Consider the following 20883-nt stretch of genomic DNA (forward strand, 5'->3'; position numbering starts at 1 on the left):
TTCGGACAATGCACTCTCTGTAGTGTAATGCTCATATGAAATAATGGTTGGTTCTGAAAGGAAAACACTAAATAATTGAACCAAGTTCCGCAGAGAAGAACCAATTCACATTAAGAAATAAAGTCAAAAAGGAGTTTGGAAAGTTATTTTCCTCCACAAGACTGAATGTAAGAAATAGAGTTTGCCCCTATCTTCACCAAATAATGATTCATCTATGGATCTGAATGTTGAACAAGGGAAGATTCCTTCACAATTAGGATGAGAAAACATGCTGTGCGAAGGAAAAACGCCTGATGAGCATTTGTACATTGCCAAATTTCTCCTCTTAAAATATACATTTTTGAGAAAAATTATGTACATTCATTTCTATTAGAAATTCTTAGTTACTTTAAATAAAGTTGCGAAGAAAATTCTCTGAAAAATTGGACAAAAGATGTTCACAAGTTTTCTGAAAATTCGTGTTTTGTGAACAGAAATTTGGCAGCGTACAAAGGTTTTTACAGCGTTCTTCCTCAGCACAGCAGTGTGGTGCTTAACATCTCACCCTGCCTAGTGGCCATTGATGACAGTGGACAGAAATTAGCAACACTAACTCCAACAAATCGGCGCCCAAAGTACAAAACCACCTATCTCCGTTTTAGACATTGCAGACTTCATGTCTTACATTATTTTTTCATTGGTAAACTAGTCAACATATTTCTTGAAAACTTCTTTGATTTTTCTTCTCTGCTAGCAAAATATTCTGTATAAATTTTAAGCTAAAAAGTCAGCTTGTTTCTCTTGAAACAAATAAAATAGGAGGGAAAATTTGGAACTACTGCGATTAAGATACATGGTTTTGCACTTCGGTCATCGATACACTGCATTTCCAAATTCTTCATTTCTAATGGCTATGACAAATTGTCTTCGCTTTATTTTTTTATAATAAAAAACAAAATTGAGTGGTTTAAAAAACTGAACAATAATTTTCCATAAAATAAGGTTGTATAATTATTTACATAAAAACAAAGATATTAGAATTTACTTTAACAAAAATTGTAATTTTCATACAAAACTGCGGTGAAAGTAAATAAAAATAATAAATTAGACATACCCCGAGATATTCAATCAATGAAAATCACATAAAAAGAAGAATACAATAATGAGTCGATGTATGAGCCAGTTCAGTGATAAAAAACTAAATCTCTCCAATCAAAAATGCTTTCCCTCTTACTTAAGAAAAAAAGAGAGAGAAAAGTAGAGATTGATTACTACTACTCATCGAACATCTTAAGGACACGATTACAAGTTTCGATAATGAATCAAATATTTTCAGTTCACATAACGACTAAAATAAATCATTTGAGTAAATTAACTGTAGGAAAGAAAATATGAAAATAGAATTTCAGAGAGATATAAAGTTAGAATTGTGCTTTTGCTTGGTTTGCGATCAACGACTGAAATAACAACACGAATGGATCCATGACCGAGACCAAATCTTCCACAAAGTAGATTTTTTACAAGAGAGTACATTTGAGCAGTTTGTTATAAAATGGTTCATGGCAGGAAATGATCTTACATAATTTTACAAGGAGACGGATAATAAATACGTACATTTAATCTCATCATTAGGAAAAAAGAAAAGAAAAAATCATCATCATTATAAAATATACTGATCTATTAGCTACACCTAACTTTTAATCTACAGTTTCGAGGGTTCAAATGCAAACAGGCACTTAGCCTTGTTGGGCTTTACTATGGTAGTAATATGTGTCCAGATGTTTCTTGCAATCAAAATTTTTTGTGTTCAATGAGTCATTGATTGATTTATGACTTGTTCATCCCAAAATTGTAATGAATTGACACAACCAACTCATGCTATATTTGGCAATGACGTGACTTTCTATTGCATTGGTTTGAATGATCGTAAATTAACTATACGATTTATCGTAATTATCGCGAAACGCTAAGTCGAATACTGCAAGAAAGATGTAGCCACTAAATCAGTCTATATAAAGCTGATATATTTTGTTGTAGGTGACGGAAAATAAACACTAACTCAATTTAAGATGAGGTGTTGATTTTTGGCTCTCACCGTGACATCATCAGAAACTAGGTTTCTTCTATATAATAGATCTTACAAATATTAAAAAGTGAGAACAGCATAAGTAAATCACTCTTCAACAATACTGAGAAATTTGAAAAAGGATTTGAATAATTTATGCCTCAGAGGGCTTGCATTTGATTCAAATTTTGTTGAAAAGGCAAATTTCAAGTCCAGTTTCAAGCACCGGTACAAAATTAGAGTGTCCTCTTGTTTCTCCTTTTCAACCTTTCAGCTCAGAACAAAATTTTTTGAGACTAACACTGTTAAGCATTACATCTACTTTCAATAAGAAAATTCATACTGGAAAAGCCATATGCTAAGCTTTATCACTCAATGAAAAAAAAATCCTTGTTTGTCAACCAGGATTCCAAAACATGTCTGATGCATACTGATCTCAGACTACACAAACTTTCTTTTTTGCACCTTAAAAATAAATTTCCTGAGTACTGAATGCATGGCATACCTAGTTAAGCACAATAAAATTAAAAATGTATAATTGTTAATTATTGAAAGTGCGAGGACCTGATAACAGATATATATAAGTTTAAAAATAGAGTTACGATATCAGTTGTGACGTGAATCAAAGCAAACAATGTAAGGATGTATCACTTAGTGGAGTTGTCTTGCGATGCCATTGCAGAACAACATTAGGCGATGACTAATCTTAAGCTGTTCTGTTACATTACTTCAGAGTGTGGCCATTTTCACTGGGCCCCTAAAAAATGTGCACTCTGGTTGGAGGTTCAAAACAAATCTGCACCATGATTGGTCATAGCATCAAACTAGGAATTCCGAGTAGTACTGTTTGTAATGATGCTTAATTTGGTAAGTTTCCTTGGCAGTCTACAAACGTAGACTGCTTCCACTAAATGGCTGAATAGAAATCTCATCAGTCAAGTGAACAGTATACAACATGATTTTTATCAGAGAAAATATTTAAAATAGAAGACTTCTATGGTTTGAAACACACATAGTGTAAACCTTCGTTCCTTGTAAAACACAAAACAATTCCCTGTATTTTCCTTGCTATTTTTTCCATTTTCTTCTGTAGATAGAGGAAAGAAATACAAGGAGAAAAAGTTCCTGGACAAAAGAAAGTTAACAGCGAAATTCAGTTCAGAGCTTAAATACTTATCCAAATATTAGTTCTGAAATGAATTGTGAAAAAAACCTCTTTCACTGGCAAAATTTTGTTCCTATAATTCCCATTCTTAAAGGTCACTGATATTTCTCCAGGAAGAAGAGGAGCTAATCTCCAACACTAAAGGTGTGCTTCCGGCCAAAACTACTCATCAACTTTTGGAACAGCAATGAGAAAAAACTCACCTTCATTACATTTTTAACTTAACCAAGTACAGTCAAGCCTCACTTTAACTAATCTAGGGACCAGCAAAGAAATGTATTTCATCAAAAACCGCACGGAACCTGCTTTCAGACCTTTAAAAATGTTGACATATTTGGTTAATCCATTAAAGAGCGCACCGCCCCTCTCTTAGTCTTCAACCTCGATCTTGTTTGCGAATTGCTTACCTAAAACCAATATCGTCATTATCCCTATCCTTTTTACTGTTGAATTCTTAAACTGTGGAGGAATTGGTCCGGAATAACATCAAGATTGGTGCTTAGGGTCTTGATTTCAATTGACCCAGCGGTAGTCTAGAAGTACATGGTAGGGGTTGAGATCGTACTATCACTGATGATTGATCACTCAACCTCTTAATTGCTCTCTTCACCAGAGAAAAAATCACTAGGCCCGCAGTTACCAATCTAGCTGCGCCCGAAAATGATCCTTGGACCGCCAGTGACAAAAAATGAACGTGCACAAATGTCTACACCCTGTATCCTGCGGCCCTGCGCTGTTGCTGAGCAGTTGAAAACTTCCATACAATCGATAAATTGAATTCGATTTACAATGTAAAATCTTTCTCAGACCAAAGATTCCTTTCATTAAATTGAGTATTTGTAAAACCAAAAAATGTAAAAAATAATTAAATTGACATTAAAAAGGTAGGAATTTTTCAGGACCGAGAAAAATATTTGTTGATTGAATAAATCATTAAAGTGACGTTTGTCAAAGCAAAATTATAGTGTAATTTTCATCCCTGACTTCTAACGAAAATCAACAAAGCACGGCTGTTTTAAGAAGGCTATATTTCTAGTGATATTTAAACAGACATCACATCTATGAAAAAAATGGAAGGGAATCAGTTTAAGTAACTAAGTACTTACCGGACAAATTTGGAAAAATGAAATAAGTTCTTGTATTCTTCCATAGGAAATTGTTCCAAAAGGGACCTTCTAAATATATATTTCAATAGAGATCCAAAATTAATAAATTTATTTGGATTAGGACCAAAATAATAAAAGTGACAATTTCTTATTCATTAAATAACATAAAAACAAGACTCTGCACCACACGAGTCATGATAACTTATTCTTCTTTTTACGTACTTAAAAATCCTTTTCTACTTTGACACTTCATTCCTTAAAAATTCAAAACTTTAATTCATTTATTTACCTCAGTTTCACTGTTACTTACATCTTACAGAAATGATGAATTGGAGGAGCTCAATCTGAGGCCATTTCTATGTCTTCTCCATTACCATCTACACTTTCTTCATCAGATAATTCATCCCAACGATCTTCTCCAGAGGAATCAGTTGTGTGTCCCATTCGGATGTCATCACTACCTTCTTCTTCATCAGAATCTATTATAAATAAATATAACGAGTTAGAATATTAAAACTAGGTAACAGATACCAGTTAAACATACACATAATGAATATACATGTAATCATAAATGTGATGCATTACTGGGACTTCCATATGTTTTAAGGTGCCTGCAGTGAACTTGCACTGATTTTCCAAATTGTAAGCAGAAACTTCTACTGCGTATTTGAGAACCTTTCCGACTGAACAGAATATATGTACTGGCATGTCCTGTTACTTCAGAAATTTGCTTGAGAGATTATTCATATTCATGCCCTGAATAAGGGGGCAATTGAGTTTCATGTAAATGGTTGAAAAGAATAAAAAAATATGAATTTTTTGGTGCTCAAAAATTGACGTATTATGGCATTTCTGAGCGAACATCATGTACTTGTATTTATTCCTTCACTGAGAAATTCAGTTAACGTGACATGGTACCAAAGTATAAAATAAGCAGATACAGATACCAGTTAAACATATACATAATGAATATACATGTGATCATATATGCGATGCATTACTAGGACTTCCATATGTTTAATATAACATAACCTTTTTCATACTTTATAACCTGCAGAATAATTAGGTGGCCTTTTTCATACTTTATAACCTGCAGAATAATTAGGTGGCCTTTTTCATACTTTATAACCTGCAGAATAATTAGGTGGTGAACTTAATTTTAGGAAAAGGGGGATATGGAATCAACATAAATAAACTTCTGGTGAAAAAGCCACTTTTGGTGCTTTGATTTCCTTTTCATTTGACACGGGACCCCCAAAACTCGTGCATGCATTCATATTATTGGAAAATAAAGTTGTTTGTAACATAAACATGCACTCATTGGCATTCCAGTGTATTGATCTGTAGCAACAGAGACCAGCAGCCAAACTCTCCTTCATCCTGTCACATCATTTCAGACACTCATCCACAAGACAGATGAGATGCATCTGAGTATGCCGGATAAATTGTATGTTTCGTGTTTTCATATCCCTGAAATTGGTTTCAGTATTCCCTATATTTTTTTAAAAACTTCATGGGTGTGTATCATTATGTGTGATCGTTTACTGTGATGTTTTGGCTTGTTTTACATAACTGAAGTTTTAAAAAAGCTTTGAATTTTTTCTTTGAAACTGTCAAGATTTTTTTAATCAGCCAGATGCATTCTAAGACTCAAGAGGCGTAATATTTCTTCCTTATTCCTGAACGCATTTTCTTTTCATCAACTTTAATTGTTTAACGCTTTTCTTTGAAGAACATATTCATCTGAGCAAACAACATTACCTGTGGAAATAAAGTATTGCAGACCAGAAATAGCATTTAATACTTCTGTTTTGGGTGGTTTCCAAAACACAGAGATATACTTCATGCAGGTAACCTGTTTTAAAGTTGGTTTAAATGACACACCAGAATCTTAGTATGAATGAAAGTTATGAAAGCGACTTTCTCAAACCCGCTTTTGTAGAGAGTTTGTCAAATTTCATTTACATATCAGTCTCTTCAGCCCCTCTCTGCATAACTTAGAGACGCTTCCATTTTAATAGACTGATTTAGTGACTACGTCATTCAATATAATATCGAATTATTAGTTCAAACCTAAACAAAATCACATAACCTCATGTGCGAATTCTTCATGAGATAACTGTATTAATTTATTAAAATTTAGTCATTGAGTGGTCATAAATAAATTAAATACTCGTTAAACACGAGAACTTTTGATTGTAAGAAACACTTGGACGCATATTACCACCGTGGTGCAAAGGGCGCGAATCAGAAACAAGGTTCTGTGTTTGTTTACATTTGAACCAAGGGTTCGATATTATATCGAATGACGTAGCCATTAAATCAGTCTATAGATCATTTATCTTTTTAATATCAATTACTTGCCGGAACAATAATTGATACTAAAAGTTAATTACCAGTGGACAAATCCCAATTAATTCAGAAACTTACCTTTATCTTCATAAACAAGGAAGTCAGATTGGTCGTAAGATGTGATAGGCACAGACGGTTTACCACTGAACTGATCTAGAAGAAGGTCAAGGCGACCTCGCAACCTTAGAAGTGGAGGTAGAGCGTTGAGCCTGGTTTCAATTAAACCCAAAAGAGGAGACAGTTTTGACGATAAATCAGGACTAGCTAACAACTGAGCAGAATGAACACTGAGAATACACTTTAACCATCGCACAGCAACTTCACTTCTGAAAAAATTTAAGAGGTAAATAAATAGTATTAGATACCTTCGACAGTTAGTAGGATTGGAGGTACTGTAATAATGGCTAAGGAGCAATTCCGCCTATTCACAATCTCTTTTACAGGACAGAAAAAACTTGGCCAGTTTTGTAATTTGAGGTTAGATTTGCTATTACTTTAATAAATTACAGCACGCCCATGCAGAAATTGAAAAAACTAATGACACTGCTAATAAAAAAAGTTGCTTACTCACTTTCACCAAAATCATCAGTTAAGCGGTATTGTTCCTTAGCCCTCGGATAGTTCTTTTACTACCCGAACAAGACCTTTAAACTTAAATCGGAGGTACAAAACATGCTGGGTGACAGGTCACAATTATTTGGAAGGAGTACGAAAAACTTGGTAAGCCTGTTCCTTTCTGAAAATTCAACAAAAATTTCACAAGAAATTTTATCTGCCACCTCTACTTTGGAGAGTGCCGAAATATTTGTCACAATGAAATCATTCTATCTAGGATATTTTTTTAATTTTGGGGCATTTCATACTTGCTTTTAAAAAGTTCATCGTATGACTCAAGATAACATTTTTGGCAAATCCTTATGTTCGACCTTCATTCTATAATTTCTCCCTCCCCAACTGAGATATTTCGAATAAAAAAGATTTTGCTCGGTTCATGCCTCTTATGTATTAAATGAACACTCAATGAAGGACCTCATAAATTAATACATAGGCTCTCTTATAAAGGGCAGGTTGAAACGAAAATAGAGATAGGTTTTGTCTAACTTAACTAACAACGATGACAAAATCCTTACCCCCATGATTTACTCTGCGTTAAAGATGTTAACTGTTCCACCAATGGTAAAATAACTTGAACAGGTAATCGAGCAACTGTGTTGTTCACAATTTCCTCACTTCTGGAACTTAGGACACTGTATAAAATGTTCTTATCTTTACTCTTTAGCCCCTGGAAAAAAAAGCCATTCCAATTAGGAAAAACAATAATGTTGTCGACTTTAAGGGTGCATCATCGAAGTAAACTGTTCGCCTCTGTTTGGAAATAGACATACCTGATGCCAAACAGTCAGCGTTTTTCAGCTCCTTTGAATTACTGATGACTTGCGTACTTAACCTATGAATGCCTAGCATTTTAAACCAATACTCAATGATCTCCAGAGGTTAAAAGCTGCACCATTGAGCCACACTCGGTTAAGAAAGGAACTCTAAGTGATATCAAATAAGTTTACTCTGACAGTCTACCTTAGCTCAAACCAGGCTAGGTTGGTATAGAGCGCAGTTCAATGAATGTTTCGCTATACTTGTTGGGGACACACATGATTACAAAAAAACTTCTCATACTATTTGGATCATTTTCTGGAAATAAAGTAACTTTTGCCATTCCAGGCATTTCACTTCTTTAAAATCAGAATTAGTATCTGCCAATGTACGAACAGGAATTACTGATAGATTACATAGGACCTCTGGAAAATATGAGAATTTAAGCATTATGATACATTTTTTCTCATCAAAATTTAATGTAAAACAAGAATTGTACAACAAACATTGCTGAAAGTAATTCCTGATCAAGATATTAACGTTTTCTGATGCATAAGTTCAGACTTCCCCCTCTTAGAGAAAACAATAATCTACTTGCATTAAATCGCACACTAAAAGTTAACCATGAGAGTCTCTAAGGTATTAAAATAAGACAACCTCAAGCTCTGCACTTTGACTAAGACATAGTACGCTGTTTACTTGTTAAACAGCACAGGATGGAAAACTGCTTGATTGAGAAGTCTGCCAAAACCGTTATAGTGCTTGTCCATAATTTTTGTTGTGCCAATCGAGATCTACTTGAAATTTTGGAGAGAAATATACTAAAGAATTCTTAAATTCGTATCTTGTCTAGTGGTCCATTGATCGCTGCTTTAAGGTCTTCTTCTTCAATAGGTCAATGACTTCTCAATTCAGTTTCACGTTCACCAAATTGTATAAGTTTCACCCACAAAATGTGTTTGCCTGGTACATGGCAGTCGATTCTTTATGTGACATTACAAAATCTTTGGCATAATATTTTTTTATTTGAAGCGGAAATGGATTTTTGATAACTTTGAAAGTCATTTTCTCGACTATTTGCTTAAATGTAAATAGGAAACGGTATTCTGATTTTTTACATACTTTAAAAAAAACAGGAAGAACAGAAAATAAAGAAAAACAACAGGTCCGTTGACTTAAAAGGAGAGATCAGAGATAGTAATTGGTGGGAAAAGCACTTGGAGATTAAAACAATATTTTAAAGCAAAGAAAAACATATACCTGAATCAGTAACTGTGCTAAACTATCAGGTGGGACAGAACTCCCAGCAGGTGTGTCAATTTTATTCAATTGTAGATTTTCCAGCCTTTCTTCCATTGGTAAATCTTTTAGCTTTGAGCTACTATTTCGCTTAAGGTCTACAGAATTTGATCCATTAACTACACCGGGATGTGAATAACTAGCATCTGCTGTACTTGCAGAAACAACCTGAATGAAAAATCAAAACATGAGAGACACAAATACTAACGAAAGTAACAAAACATTACTTGAATGGACAAATTAGAAAACCATCTACCTCGGTTTATGAAGATCTAGAATAGAGCTAGATTGGAATGACTGAGCATCTTTAATCGAGTCTCTACTGAAATTTCATTTTGGATTTTCCTGATATTCTGAATGGAAATACTGCTTTTGGCATGGAAAAATTACTTCTCTTGTACATAATTTCACAAACATATTAGATGAACTGCATCAAATGTTTCACTTTTGCATGTGCTCAACTGCATGCAGTTAAAAATGCTTGAAGCAATGGGAATCTCCGACTCCGTGACTGATTTTCCCTGATGAAGTCAAATTTCCTAATGTTTTCCCGTTTTAACTGACGATTGAAACCCTGATAATGCACAAAATTCTTTGATTTCCCTTTACTTTTTTAATAATATTAAACCAAAATGTTCTGGTATTACTCTCACAAAAAAATAAGGCAGGAGCAGGTATTTTGAAACATCAAAATCAAGTCAGATGTTTTAGAAGTTTTACGGTGTAAGTGCATAATTGTAAAGCACAGATCAGGTATAGTCCAGACTTAAAATGCGTTTTTTTTCTTTTTAGTTTTTGACATAAATTTACATTAAACTTTGTGTTCTGACACAGCAGTGTGCCAGTAAACTAACAATAAGTGCAGAGTAAGGACTAAATTAGTAATCACACCATTTCTAATTACAATTTTACCTAAGGAATGATGCAATTAACGAGCCAACAATTTGAATATAAAATCTCAAGCAAAATAATAACATTTAAATTTCACACTTCCTACGTACCTTTAAACTGTCTTGATTTTTAATGGAAACCTTTTTCCTCGTGTCTTTTCGTACTAAGATGATTAAGGTTTCTGGTGAATCTATTGCCTGCAAAGAGTATGGACAGAAAATTAACTTATTGAGAAAAAAAAATGTGAAAATCAGGCACATTCTTTTCATGTTTTCTTTTAAGTTGCATTTATTCTCAACCTGTAGGTTGCGGAGCTCCAGGGTTCACGGAGGGCATTAGGGGGCGTCTCAAAGCAAAAGTAGAAAAAATTAAGAAACCGGGAAAAAAAGAATTCACAATACAAGGAGAACATGACAACATGGAAAGAAAGGTGCGCCACCCGTATCTCAATGCACCACAAATGTTGGAGTCGAATGTCTCAGGAGAAAATAGGAAAAAAATTTCAAGGGGAAGGGGGGGGGAGAGCTGTCTGAGTAGGACCTGGGGGTTCCAAAACTGGAAAGGTTAAAAACCATGGCTCCCACTTGGTGTAGATAAAACAATAGCCTTGGCACTTGCCGTTTAAAGAGAGTCTTTGCGACACGAGTCAAAGGGATTTTGCTTGCATAGCCATGCTTCTGTTTAAATTGTTTCGACACTTTCAAGAAAACTCCAACGTTTCAATATTCTGTGCGTCTTGATTTCGGAAAAAATGCTATTTCCAAACAAACAGTATGTACTTTGTTGAAAGTGAACATTCCAATCTGAGACTTCCTTAAGGGATTCAAAATCACTTCGTTCAAAGTGAGGTTCGTTATAAATAGGTTTGACTGCAAGTTTAACATGTATTTTGAATTTGAACCAGCTTTGTAAAGAGGATACAACATAAAATAGTTTAAATTTAAGACAAAGGCTTTCATTATGATTGTCTGCTTTTATCAGAATTTATCTGTTGATCACAAGAAAAATACAAATATTACAGGAGAGTGATACTAGGAATGATTTTTCATTCCTAAATCAGACCAAGTAAAAGAGGTAAGAAAATAGAGAAATGTAGAGAAGACTTACGATTGTTTCAAATTTTAAAAGAACGCCACTACCATAGGCAATTAAAACAGAGCTATCCGATTTCGGGAGGGAAGAACAAATTGGAATAGGACTAAGTGATAACGTTTTGGATCCTTCGTTCGGCGCTAATTGAATTATATGATCTGCTTTCACTGATTTACTACATTTTCTGCAACATACAGAAGATTTCAATGAAATAACAGTAGAGAATGATGAACAAGTTATGCAATAATTAAGAATTCAATAATCTAAATTCTTCATAATATTATTTCTCCTATGATTGAATGGACCTCTTAGACAAGGTGCAAATTTCAGATACATGATTCCTAATTACAATTTCTTTTAAATTACTGAAATTAACTCCTGAGCTATGTGTGTAAAATCAAACCTCTTCCTCGTGGAAAAAAGAAAGTCTACCTAGGTCAAATCACACATTGAGGATCTAAAAATAAAAAAAGCGTCGTAAATAATTTGAATGGCCCCTTATCCGTGAGATAGAGGCAAAAAAATCTCTCTGTTGTCTGTTCCAGCTTTCCTGTAACATATATTGGGCACCTGCATCTCGGCTTTCGCAATTCCTACTTTTTGACGGCAACTTTCTTCTTTTGGGAGAAACAAAAATTTATTCAGTTTTTCTGTCAACACTTTACAATTTTTCACATTTCAGTGCATTTAACAAACACCCATTATTTCAAAAATGGGTTTCTATTTAATTGTTGACTTCTTTCTGATTAATTTTAAAAACAGATTGTGAGTTTCACTAAAATGGTAGTTTATTTTATTTTAATAGAACATTATTCTTTGTAAAAAAATTTGTATAAATAGCCAGAACTAGGGATTTTCCAGTAGAATTTTCTGCAAATTAAAAAATCCATCAGTAACTTTCTCGCTCCCCTAGGATAGAGGAAGTATTGTCATCCTCCAAGGGGAAAAAACAAAAAAGAGTTGAAATTTTTTTTCTACTGAAAACAAGATGAATTGAGGCCTCACTCTACCTTATGATGCAAGGAGACTATGAGGCGAAAACCAATTACATGAGTAATAACATCTCTCCTGAATCTCTTACCCGTTGAGTTTAAGTTTGAAAGTGTGCAATGTGCCAGAGGAAGAGAGAGCCATCATGGTTGCAGAAGCACCATCATCTTCAGCGAACACACTCATTTCAGCTGCTGTGTCATCAAGAACAAATGAAGCAATTGACGTTTTCTCATCATTGGATTCATTTAGAGACCTACAGGAAGAAGAGATTTAAAAAAATAATTAGCTTGTTAAGTGGGCAATTTTTTCCATATTCACATAGTTGCAGGTACATGATCAAATTTGATTTTTCATAAAATGAATGTAAAATGAAGAAACTTTATTTATCTTCTCTATTAACGGTTGTTCAAGACTCCATCTTTCACTTAATTCAATGATTTTAATCTCATTATCCTTGCTACTACATTTGTGGATCATTCACTCTTGCAATCTCATGACTTTTACTGATGCTAGGTCATTCAGATGGCAGAAATGAAAATTTAGAAATCAAGTCAAATTGCAGCAGATCTATCATGCAGATTTCGGCAGATCTGTATGAAGATCGGCGCAAAAGCATTTGATGTCACCGATTTTTATTCACTTCATTCATTATGTCAATTGCACTTGCATGATCTATGGAATTAAAATCATAATTTTTCTCCATACTAGATTATAAACAGAAAGTAATTGAGTCTTACCAGGCGCTTATAAATTTGTCATCCTTAGCAGCACTTAATAAATAGTTTCCACTGAGAGTTGAGACATGGCTCAATGAAGTAATAGCTGATGAATGGCCAGTGAATTTCTTGATGACAGATTTTGACTCCAAGTCCCACCACTGAATGCTGCGTGAAGCACTGTATAGATAGCTACCATCTCCTGACAATGCTAAACTTGTTATTCGTCCAGTTCCGGCAAACCATTTTCTACATGGACAAGATATAAATGAGAATAAGTGAAAACTAATGAGAAAGTTATTTATGGTGCCTACAGCCTTGGTAGAAAAATTTCCAAGACTTTTCCAGGTTTTACGTGAACAAAATAATTTTTAAATTAGGTTATATTAAGTTAAAAATGTCGCATACACACGCAATTTCAATACCAGTATCGAATGCAATTTTTTCCCTCTAAATAAACCTGCTTCGATTGCACTGGATTTGTTTATCAGATTTGGTAGGTAAGTTCATTGGTCTCAAGACAACAGAATTGGGATCTCAAAGTGGGCTCGCCAAAATTTTGGAGGTAATCCAAGCAATATATTGCATGCTGTTGTGACTCATAACCCTACAGCCATTAAATAACCTTCAATGTTTGTAGGATATCAACAACCAGCTTTCAAAACTTCCAAAATGTTTTGGAAAAAAAGAGGAAAAATTTCAAAGACTCTGATGGAAATTCCCGCAGCTTTTATTTCATTTGTATTAAAAATTTTAAAAAGAGGCTAAGCTATTTTATGTTCTCCGTTTTTAAACCACACCTGAATTGTGGCCCAACTTGTATGCGTATGTTGCTATTTAATTGGATGAAGTAAAACAGAAGGGACTTACTTTTTCATCTTGTTCTTCTTAAGACTCCATTCAAGAATATGCGAGTCCTCCGATGCAGTATAAACATAATTCACTGACTTGCACCAAGCCATGCATGTTATGGCACTGTCATGTGATTTGGCGAGCTCATTTGACACCTCACCAGATGAAACACTGTAGAACTGAAGTTGTCCATTCCTGGTACCCAGTAACAAAATATCCGATTCCAAAGGATTATCATCCATTGACTTTCGTTTTATTTTGGTGGGGTAGGTCTGAAACAAGAACAAAACATTCAACGGATTGACCACACAAAAGGAGGTGAAGATTATTAGCTGACCATAAATTGTAAAATTTTATTTGTCTAACTAAAAATGATTCAAAGAAAGTATGTTCAAAATTCGATTCGATACTGAATATGTGATCGAGCTGTGATTTAAAACATGGTCTAGCGAGTTACGAATTTAGGGCTCGAAAATTGAAGACAAGTGATCTCAAAGGCGCAGAATAATAGCCCTTCCGTGAGAGTTTAGGAAGTTTTAGATAGTGACCACCTAAACAATCTTAAGTTGTTTCTACATGGAAAAATCCTAAGATTTCCTGCGACTTCTTGATCGTGATCTGTAGCTTTTAAGACATTACATGTTCCAGGAGAATTTCCGATGCCCTTTGAGGAGGCCAAATTTTTTTTTTGCCTGGTATGTGCTCCAATACTTGATGAAAGAGATGGAGCATCACTGGAATCTCTGCAGTCCATCTCTTCAAAGTAATCAGCAGTATCCAAAAGAAAATCTTGAAACCAGTATATGTATCTTAAAGGTATGATGTTTAAGAACAGAGATTTCTTGCTTTTAAGGGAAATATTTAATTTCCTTTGTCCATTTCAGCTCTTCACGTAGATCCAGCTTGAATAATTAAACAATGCTGATCGTATACTCCGGCAAAAAAACAACAAAAACATCGAAAAAGTGTTTTTCCCAAGCTAGAGGGAGATAGGTATAAATACCAATTACAATAAAAGTTGTATTGAATAGAATTCTTCCCTTAGGGGGGATGGTGTGAGCAACAGATAACATCCTCATGTCATAGCGTCCTGATTACTCATGGGTGCACTGGCACTAACATGTTTTTTACCCTACTGTTAATGCGCTTACGACATGGAGAAGATTATAGGTTTCGGTGAATATTTGATGGTGATCGGATAAAAATGTAGGCTGCTGTTATCGTCTCTACTTTGCTGATAACAGCACATGAATTGTGGTGACTGCTTTCATCAAATTATGCAAACTTGAGAGGATAGACTAATCTTTCAAATATTACATTCACAGTTAGAATATGTACACTTTCAGCTCATGAGACACAGGGATGAATCGAGGAATGTAACCTCACTTCAAAAGTCGGCTTAGCGAATCGGCTGGTCACAAGCAACTGCGACAAGAGGTTTGACAATTCCAGCCTCAGGCAAGGTTTTGAGTTTTGGGAGAGTGCTTAAGGTTATTAATTTAATGAAATGAACTCCTGAACTTACAGGATTTGAGAGTTTGATCCATTTTAAACTGGTAATGGGAGATGTAAGGTGCATGTTTGGAGTGTACTCCTGCTTCAAAGTGTTCGACAGAGTATCCCATATCCGTAGTTTACCGTCGGCTCCAAAACTGCTAAAATATTTTCCACACGTAGAAAACGTAGAGAGAGTAGAATCAGACATTTTGATAAAACACGTGTCTTCAGACTTACAACATAATTGAACTCAAATAATCACTTGGCAGCGAGACCACAGAATATATAGGCTTCACCAACAGAAGCATAGAATAAATAGACTACGTCAACAGAAGCGAAAGCTCCGTAAGAACCAATGTTAACATTTTTCTGCGCAGATTGAAACCAATTTCGAGGTTACCTACAAATATAAAAGTGGAAAAAAACATTAAATTTTAAGCGAAATTACAGAACTACTTTCTTATCCTTCGGTTAAACGATAAAATAAGTAAAAAGAAAACTCATACCAATTCCTTAAAACGTATGTATCCGTTATGTATTCGACCCTCTCCAAAAACCGCAAAACGTAAACACGTAAACTTACTGAAACAGCCCTCCTTTTCGGTATGCAACCGTCGACATGAAAATGGCGGGGGCTTTCGCTTCTGTTGACGTTAGTCTCTGTTATTCTATGACAGAAGGTTCACTCCCGTAAACTCCAATGTATCACTGTTTGTACTTTCCGGCTGTCTGCATTGTTGTCAAATGAGTGCAAGATTGCCAACAATTACAATAAAGTGAACGGCGGTTTATTTGAATTGACGCTTCTCAAATGGGAAATCGAATCGGGTTTTGTCGAGTTTAATTATACGCAACGATAATAATTTTAATGAATCAATTGATTTTACTCTCATTAAAATTAATCCATGAAAAAGATTCAACGTGTGTTCATTAATGTGGGCTGATTGTGAAATGATCAGATGAAATGATGACTTAATAAATTTAAAGCATGTGTACCAGATTTCAAATTCTTTCATATTTCCTATCTTCAATTATCTTTTTAACTCGAAAATTGTTACTTGGACGTTGTTACAAAGCACTATGTTTAATCTTCATGACTATTCATAACAAATTTGAATGAACACTGATGCTCATTTTACCAAAATCAAAGTAGAAGGTACCAAAGGAAACTAAAAAAGCCCTGAAATTGTTAAATTTGTGCATTTCACCCATCAACGTTTCAAGAGTATCGGTAGTCACCTGATTTTAGAAGCAAACAGTGCTTGATGGCATAAGGAGAGTTAGAATACTCCGCCAAAAATTAGCTTACTCTCAATTTTCCCTCTATTAGATCAGGTAGATCTATCTGAAACCTTCGAAACCTTAGAGACAGGTAGGTACTATTATTGAATTCTCCTCAGGATCTGATATTTCTAAGTACATACTTGCCGTTTAGAATTGAAGGAGTAAAGTTGATGTTTTGGAAAAAGAAGTACTTAGGAGAGTGGCGTAAATAAATGATACTCCAAAGGCATTGCTTTTAATGGAAAGTAATTTAATTCTGAATGGAAAAAAATGTACAAACATTTGACTGAATTCTGAACACAAGTAGGTAACAAGAATCAGCATTCTCCTTATCAAAACTAAATTTCAAATGTTACGTCATTTTACTAAGCGGAGAAATGGTATGTTGCTGATGATGGTATCTTGCGGTAGCGTAGAAGTATGGGTTTCATAACCAAGGATGGATTCAGAGGATGGCCCTAGTTCTATGCCGATCTCTCCATTCTGCTGTGAAGATCCACAGCTTGCAGCATCAATAGAACTCGGTGGCTCAATGGTTGCAATCAGTGAAGTGGCAGATTTATCCGTGGATGTGACATGAGGTACAGCAGCTCTACGCAGTGTTCGTCGCACATTGTCCGAAAAGTCTGCTTCGGTAAAATGACTTGAGCAAACAACTCTCGACTTTTTGTACAGGGCCAGTAGATCAGATTCAGACTCCCAGTTACTTTGTGGGTAAAGCCAACTTGCCCACTGACGGCATCTGCAACAAAGGAAAGTACACAAGGATTAGTAACGATATGAAAGGTGTAAAAACTGAAAACTTATGATCAAAATTAGAGATCTGGGTTCTATCTAGCATGAAAGGAGTAGTTTGTGGAGGCTACTTGTAATATTGTCAGAAGTAAAGGGAATTTTGCAATAATGTATGTTAATTTACTTACTACGGGTTTTAAATGCTGTGGGGTCCCTTTTGAACATGACCCAGTTCAAGAAAAGAAATAAGTTTGAAATAAGGAATAAGGTATGAAAGTTTGGGGCACAAGCTATTCATTCTAGAGAACAAGGGAGGCAGAAAGGACAGGTTATACAAGACGAAACTACATCAGCTGATGAATATTAATTTGTGCTTCGCACTGTTGCAATTTCTCCATCACGCCCTCTCAAAAATTAGAATTGAAAAGGAAACAATTCTGTAGCAGTGCATATTTTTATGATTCGGGCGCAGCAGTTATGAAGAAAATCAGCTGATATAAGGCGTATTAATTTTTCCTCTCACGGCATTGCCATATTTCGCCTCCCCAGAAATTAATTCCATTGTGAAAAGATGCTACCTGGGAAAACATGCAGGTCCAACATTTTTAGCTACAGATGAGAAAAACCTCACCAGACCTCATTTTAAAACAAACTGTACAAAGCAATTTTTATACTAGAATTCTCTCTACAAAGTTTGACTAGAATTTTGTCTGGAACTCCAGATTTGAATCTTGCTAAAGTCTGAGTCCCAGTCTCACAATGAGTTCCTTGGATTTGCAAACCGACACAGATCTAGTTAACAAATCAGCCACTTGATTAATTACCTTAAGGAAAAGATTTAAAATCAATTGCTCCCTTTATTTAAAAGAAATAAGTGATGAAAGTTCAGGTCCGAAGCGATTTAATTTAGAGAACAAAAGAGGCAGAAGAGACAGCTTATATGCAAGACGAAACTACATCAGCTGATGAATATCAATTCTTGCTTTGCATTGTTGCTAATTCTCCAATGCTAATAGCAGCCTTGTTTGAAAAAAAAGGTATCACATTTTTAAAAGAAGCAACAACCTCAATGTCTGCTGGTTCGCAAGCAATTTGTACAACTAATATTTACTAAATGACAGGAGAAAGCTTACTTTTCCGTATTGGCTCCTCCTGGTTTAGGAATTCGATGGAAAGACCGGGATGATTTACTGCTGCTATGTCCACACTTGGCGCAGGCCCTTCGTTGCTTTGCAGTTAACATCGTTGGCTACGCCTGAAAGAAGAAAAATTGAAAGATTAACTTTAATGAAATACTGCATAGATAAGTACAAATGCTGAATTTAATAACTTTACAGGGTCATTCTAGGATGGGAGGTAGGATAGTAACCCTGGTGCAAATCTGCTGGAAGAGCTGAGTAGAGGGATTTCATACAGGTAGCTATTAAAGTGGCTATTTACAGGTTTTACAACCTGCTATTTAGGCTGAAAAATTTACAAATTTTTTGACCGGTAGGATACTTACAGTGTTGGGCACTGAGTCCATGTAAAACAGTGTCACAAAATGTAGAAGTATTTATCTGAAGGACAAGCCTTGGATGCAATTGTGTGTCCAGGGCTTTCCACGTGAGATTACAAATCCACCAAGCTCCCAATAATTAACGTTTAAAGTAGGCAGAATGACTGCTTCTTAAATGTAAGTACAAGTTTCATTGAAGTTGCTTGTACTTAGTTGAATTTATCTGCCAAGATCAAGGACCAAAATATTCTATTTTTTTGTTGTGTACTGCAGAAAATGTTGCATACAAACTGTGACACACTTACCGTAAGACTTCACTTTCCTAGAGAGCTGCTAGTAGATAGGGATATTACTTTACATTCTGGCAAGTTGACTTAGTGCTGCCTGCCTCTTTGTAGCCATCTGAAAACATTAATTAGGTACAAATTAGTATCTCTTTTGACATGATTCCTATTCTGAACTTAAAGTTTCATCTACATTATTAATCACAGTTGCATAGTAGGATGCGATCATAAAGACTGATAAGGAACAACTTTGAGGCATCAGTGGTGACTTTCAACCACCAGAGAAAATAAGTACCTACAGGGCTTGTGCAAGCCATGCGGTGATACACTGGTCCCTTCATAATTAACCCTTAATTCACTAGAGAGAGTCGATTACATCTGGAAAGGTTGAGAGTGATTGACATTTCCCAGGTTAAATTGCCAGAATCTTTATCAGTCAGATGAGGGCTGGATGCTTCATTAATGCATTTCATTCATATTATTTCCTTGTTGAAAAGATTACTAGCCACAAATACTGACAAACTTTGGGAAAGATTGACCTTCAATATGTCAGTCTATTGGAAGGGTCACCTTAAAATATTGTAGATCCAAAAGATTGAAGGGGATTGGCTTTAAAATGAAGCAGCACAGCTACTTACCTATCAGCAATGCACAAAACCATCATTGCCAGGAGCATCATTTCATCAGATAAATTAGTTGTGTAACAGTAGCTGGTTAAGTAATGGATCATTAAGGTGATTCGTCAAGCTCAAGTGGCGTGGTCGGACTGGCATGCGATATATCTCATTGATTAGGTCAAAAGTCTCGGCAGATTTGGAATTTTTAGCCAAAAAAAGGATGAAAACCCCTGCACATTAGCCTAATGAATCATGCTAAACCTAAAAATTGGCAAAATTCAGAGAATGAAGGCAGAATAGTGTTCGGAAAAAAAACCTCGCATTCAATTCAGCTACCGATTTCTGTGTCAAATGCAATGTTTTTTTCCAAACTCTATCCTGCTTTCATTTCTCTGAATTTTGTCGATTTTTGGGTTTAGAATGATTCTTTAGGCTAACGTGCAGAGGCTTACGTCCGTTTTTGTGCTAAAAATTCCAAATCTGCCGAGATTTTTAACCTGATCGATGCAATATAACGCATGCCAGTTCTAGCACGTCACTTGAGCTTGACGAATCATCTTAAGGTTAAAAAACCCATTTGGGAGTGTATTCATCCACTGACAATAGCGTAAGGTTTTTCAGGAACCAAGTTTGAGAAAAATTAATAACATGGTAATCAAATTTAGGTAACACATACCTTAGGGCTTCTCCTCGTCGCAAGAGATACTGGCCCAAAAACGAACTACATCACTTCACATTTTAGGATAACCAACTTAACCACCAAGACAACAGATGAAAAAAACATAACAGCAACTTGAAATTAGAAATTATCAAAATCATACAACAAAAGAAAAGTTTCGCGTTAATAATAAACTGTTCGTTCGTCATTTTCAAAAATCCTCATGCTCATTCTCCCAGCACGCACGAGGGAGGACAAAGTCAGCAGATTTAGGTTAGGTTCTCAATGTAAACATTACTTTCTGGGTGTGTTCTTCTTCTTCGACCGAGATACGCTGGGAGTGAGCCTTCTGATTAAGAGCAGCTCTGAAGTTGTTGATTATCAGGGTTCTTGCCTGACCCATTCACCCACTTTGAAGGTGTGACAGTA

General features: G+C 35.2%; 2 protein-coding genes across 3 annotated transcripts; both read right to left on the reverse strand.

The window, feature by feature from the left end:
* Positions 1 to 965: 965 nt before the first annotated feature.
* Positions 966 to 15637, reverse strand: LOC140225931 (WD repeat-containing protein 43-like). The gene is made up of 10 exons (XM_072305973.1): positions 15407 to 15637; positions 13900 to 14153; positions 13051 to 13278; positions 12402 to 12566; positions 11336 to 11504; positions 10339 to 10425; positions 9299 to 9505; positions 7798 to 7949; positions 6746 to 6993; positions 966 to 4794 (listed from the first exon to the last, which is right to left on the reverse strand). The coding sequence occupies exons 1-10, from the start codon at positions 15584 to 15586 to the stop codon at positions 4655 to 4657; spliced, it is 1830 nt and encodes a 609-aa protein (XP_072162074.1). The 5' UTR covers positions 15587 to 15637; the 3' UTR covers positions 966 to 4654.
* A 1254-nt stretch (positions 15638 to 16891) lies between these two features.
* Positions 16892 to 20633, reverse strand: LOC109041835 (uncharacterized). Of its 2 annotated transcripts, XM_072305974.1 has the most exons (4): positions 20473 to 20633; positions 19201 to 19297; positions 18531 to 18652; positions 16892 to 17404 (listed from the first exon to the last, which is right to left on the reverse strand). In XM_072305974.1, the coding sequence occupies exons 3-4, from the start codon at positions 18638 to 18640 to the stop codon at positions 17020 to 17022; spliced, it is 495 nt and encodes a 164-aa protein (XP_072162075.1). In that variant the 5' UTR covers positions 18641 to 18652; positions 19201 to 19297; positions 20473 to 20633; the 3' UTR covers positions 16892 to 17019. The 2 variants fall into 2 exon arrangements, with proteins under 2 accessions (XP_072162075.1, XP_072162076.1); XM_072305975.1 differs by lacking the exon at positions 19201 to 19297.
* Between the last annotated feature and the right edge of the window lie 250 nt (positions 20634 to 20883).

This window comes from Bemisia tabaci, unplaced genomic scaffold (assembly GCF_918797505.1).
Source record: "Bemisia tabaci unplaced genomic scaffold, PGI_BMITA_v3".
In the NCBI taxonomy this organism is placed as follows: Eukaryota; Metazoa; Arthropoda; class Insecta; order Hemiptera; family Aleyrodidae; genus Bemisia; species Bemisia tabaci.

Excerpts from the sequence above, each read along its gene's own strand:
- LOC140225931 (XM_072305973.1), bottom strand. The coding sequence starts at position 15,586 with ATGTCTGATTCTACTCTCTCTACGTTTTCTACGTGTGGAAAATATTTT. Across the intron at positions 9,506-10,338 it reads AAAATCAAGACAGTTTAAAG|GTTGTTTCTGCAAGTACAGC; the intron begins GTACGTAGGAAG and ends TTTTTCATTCAG. Across the intron at positions 6,994-7,797 it reads ACGCAGAGTAAATCATGGGG|AAGTGAAGTTGCTGTGCGAT; the intron begins GTAAGGATTTTG and ends AAATTTTTTCAG.
- LOC109041835 (XM_072305975.1), bottom strand. The coding sequence starts at position 18,640 with ATGTTAACTGCAAAGCAACGAAGGGCCTGCGCCAAGTGTGGACATAGC. Across the intron at positions 17,405-18,530 it reads GGAGGAGCCAATACGGAAAA|ATGCCGTCAGTGGGCAAGTT; the intron begins GTAAGCTTTCTC and ends CCTTTGTTGCAG.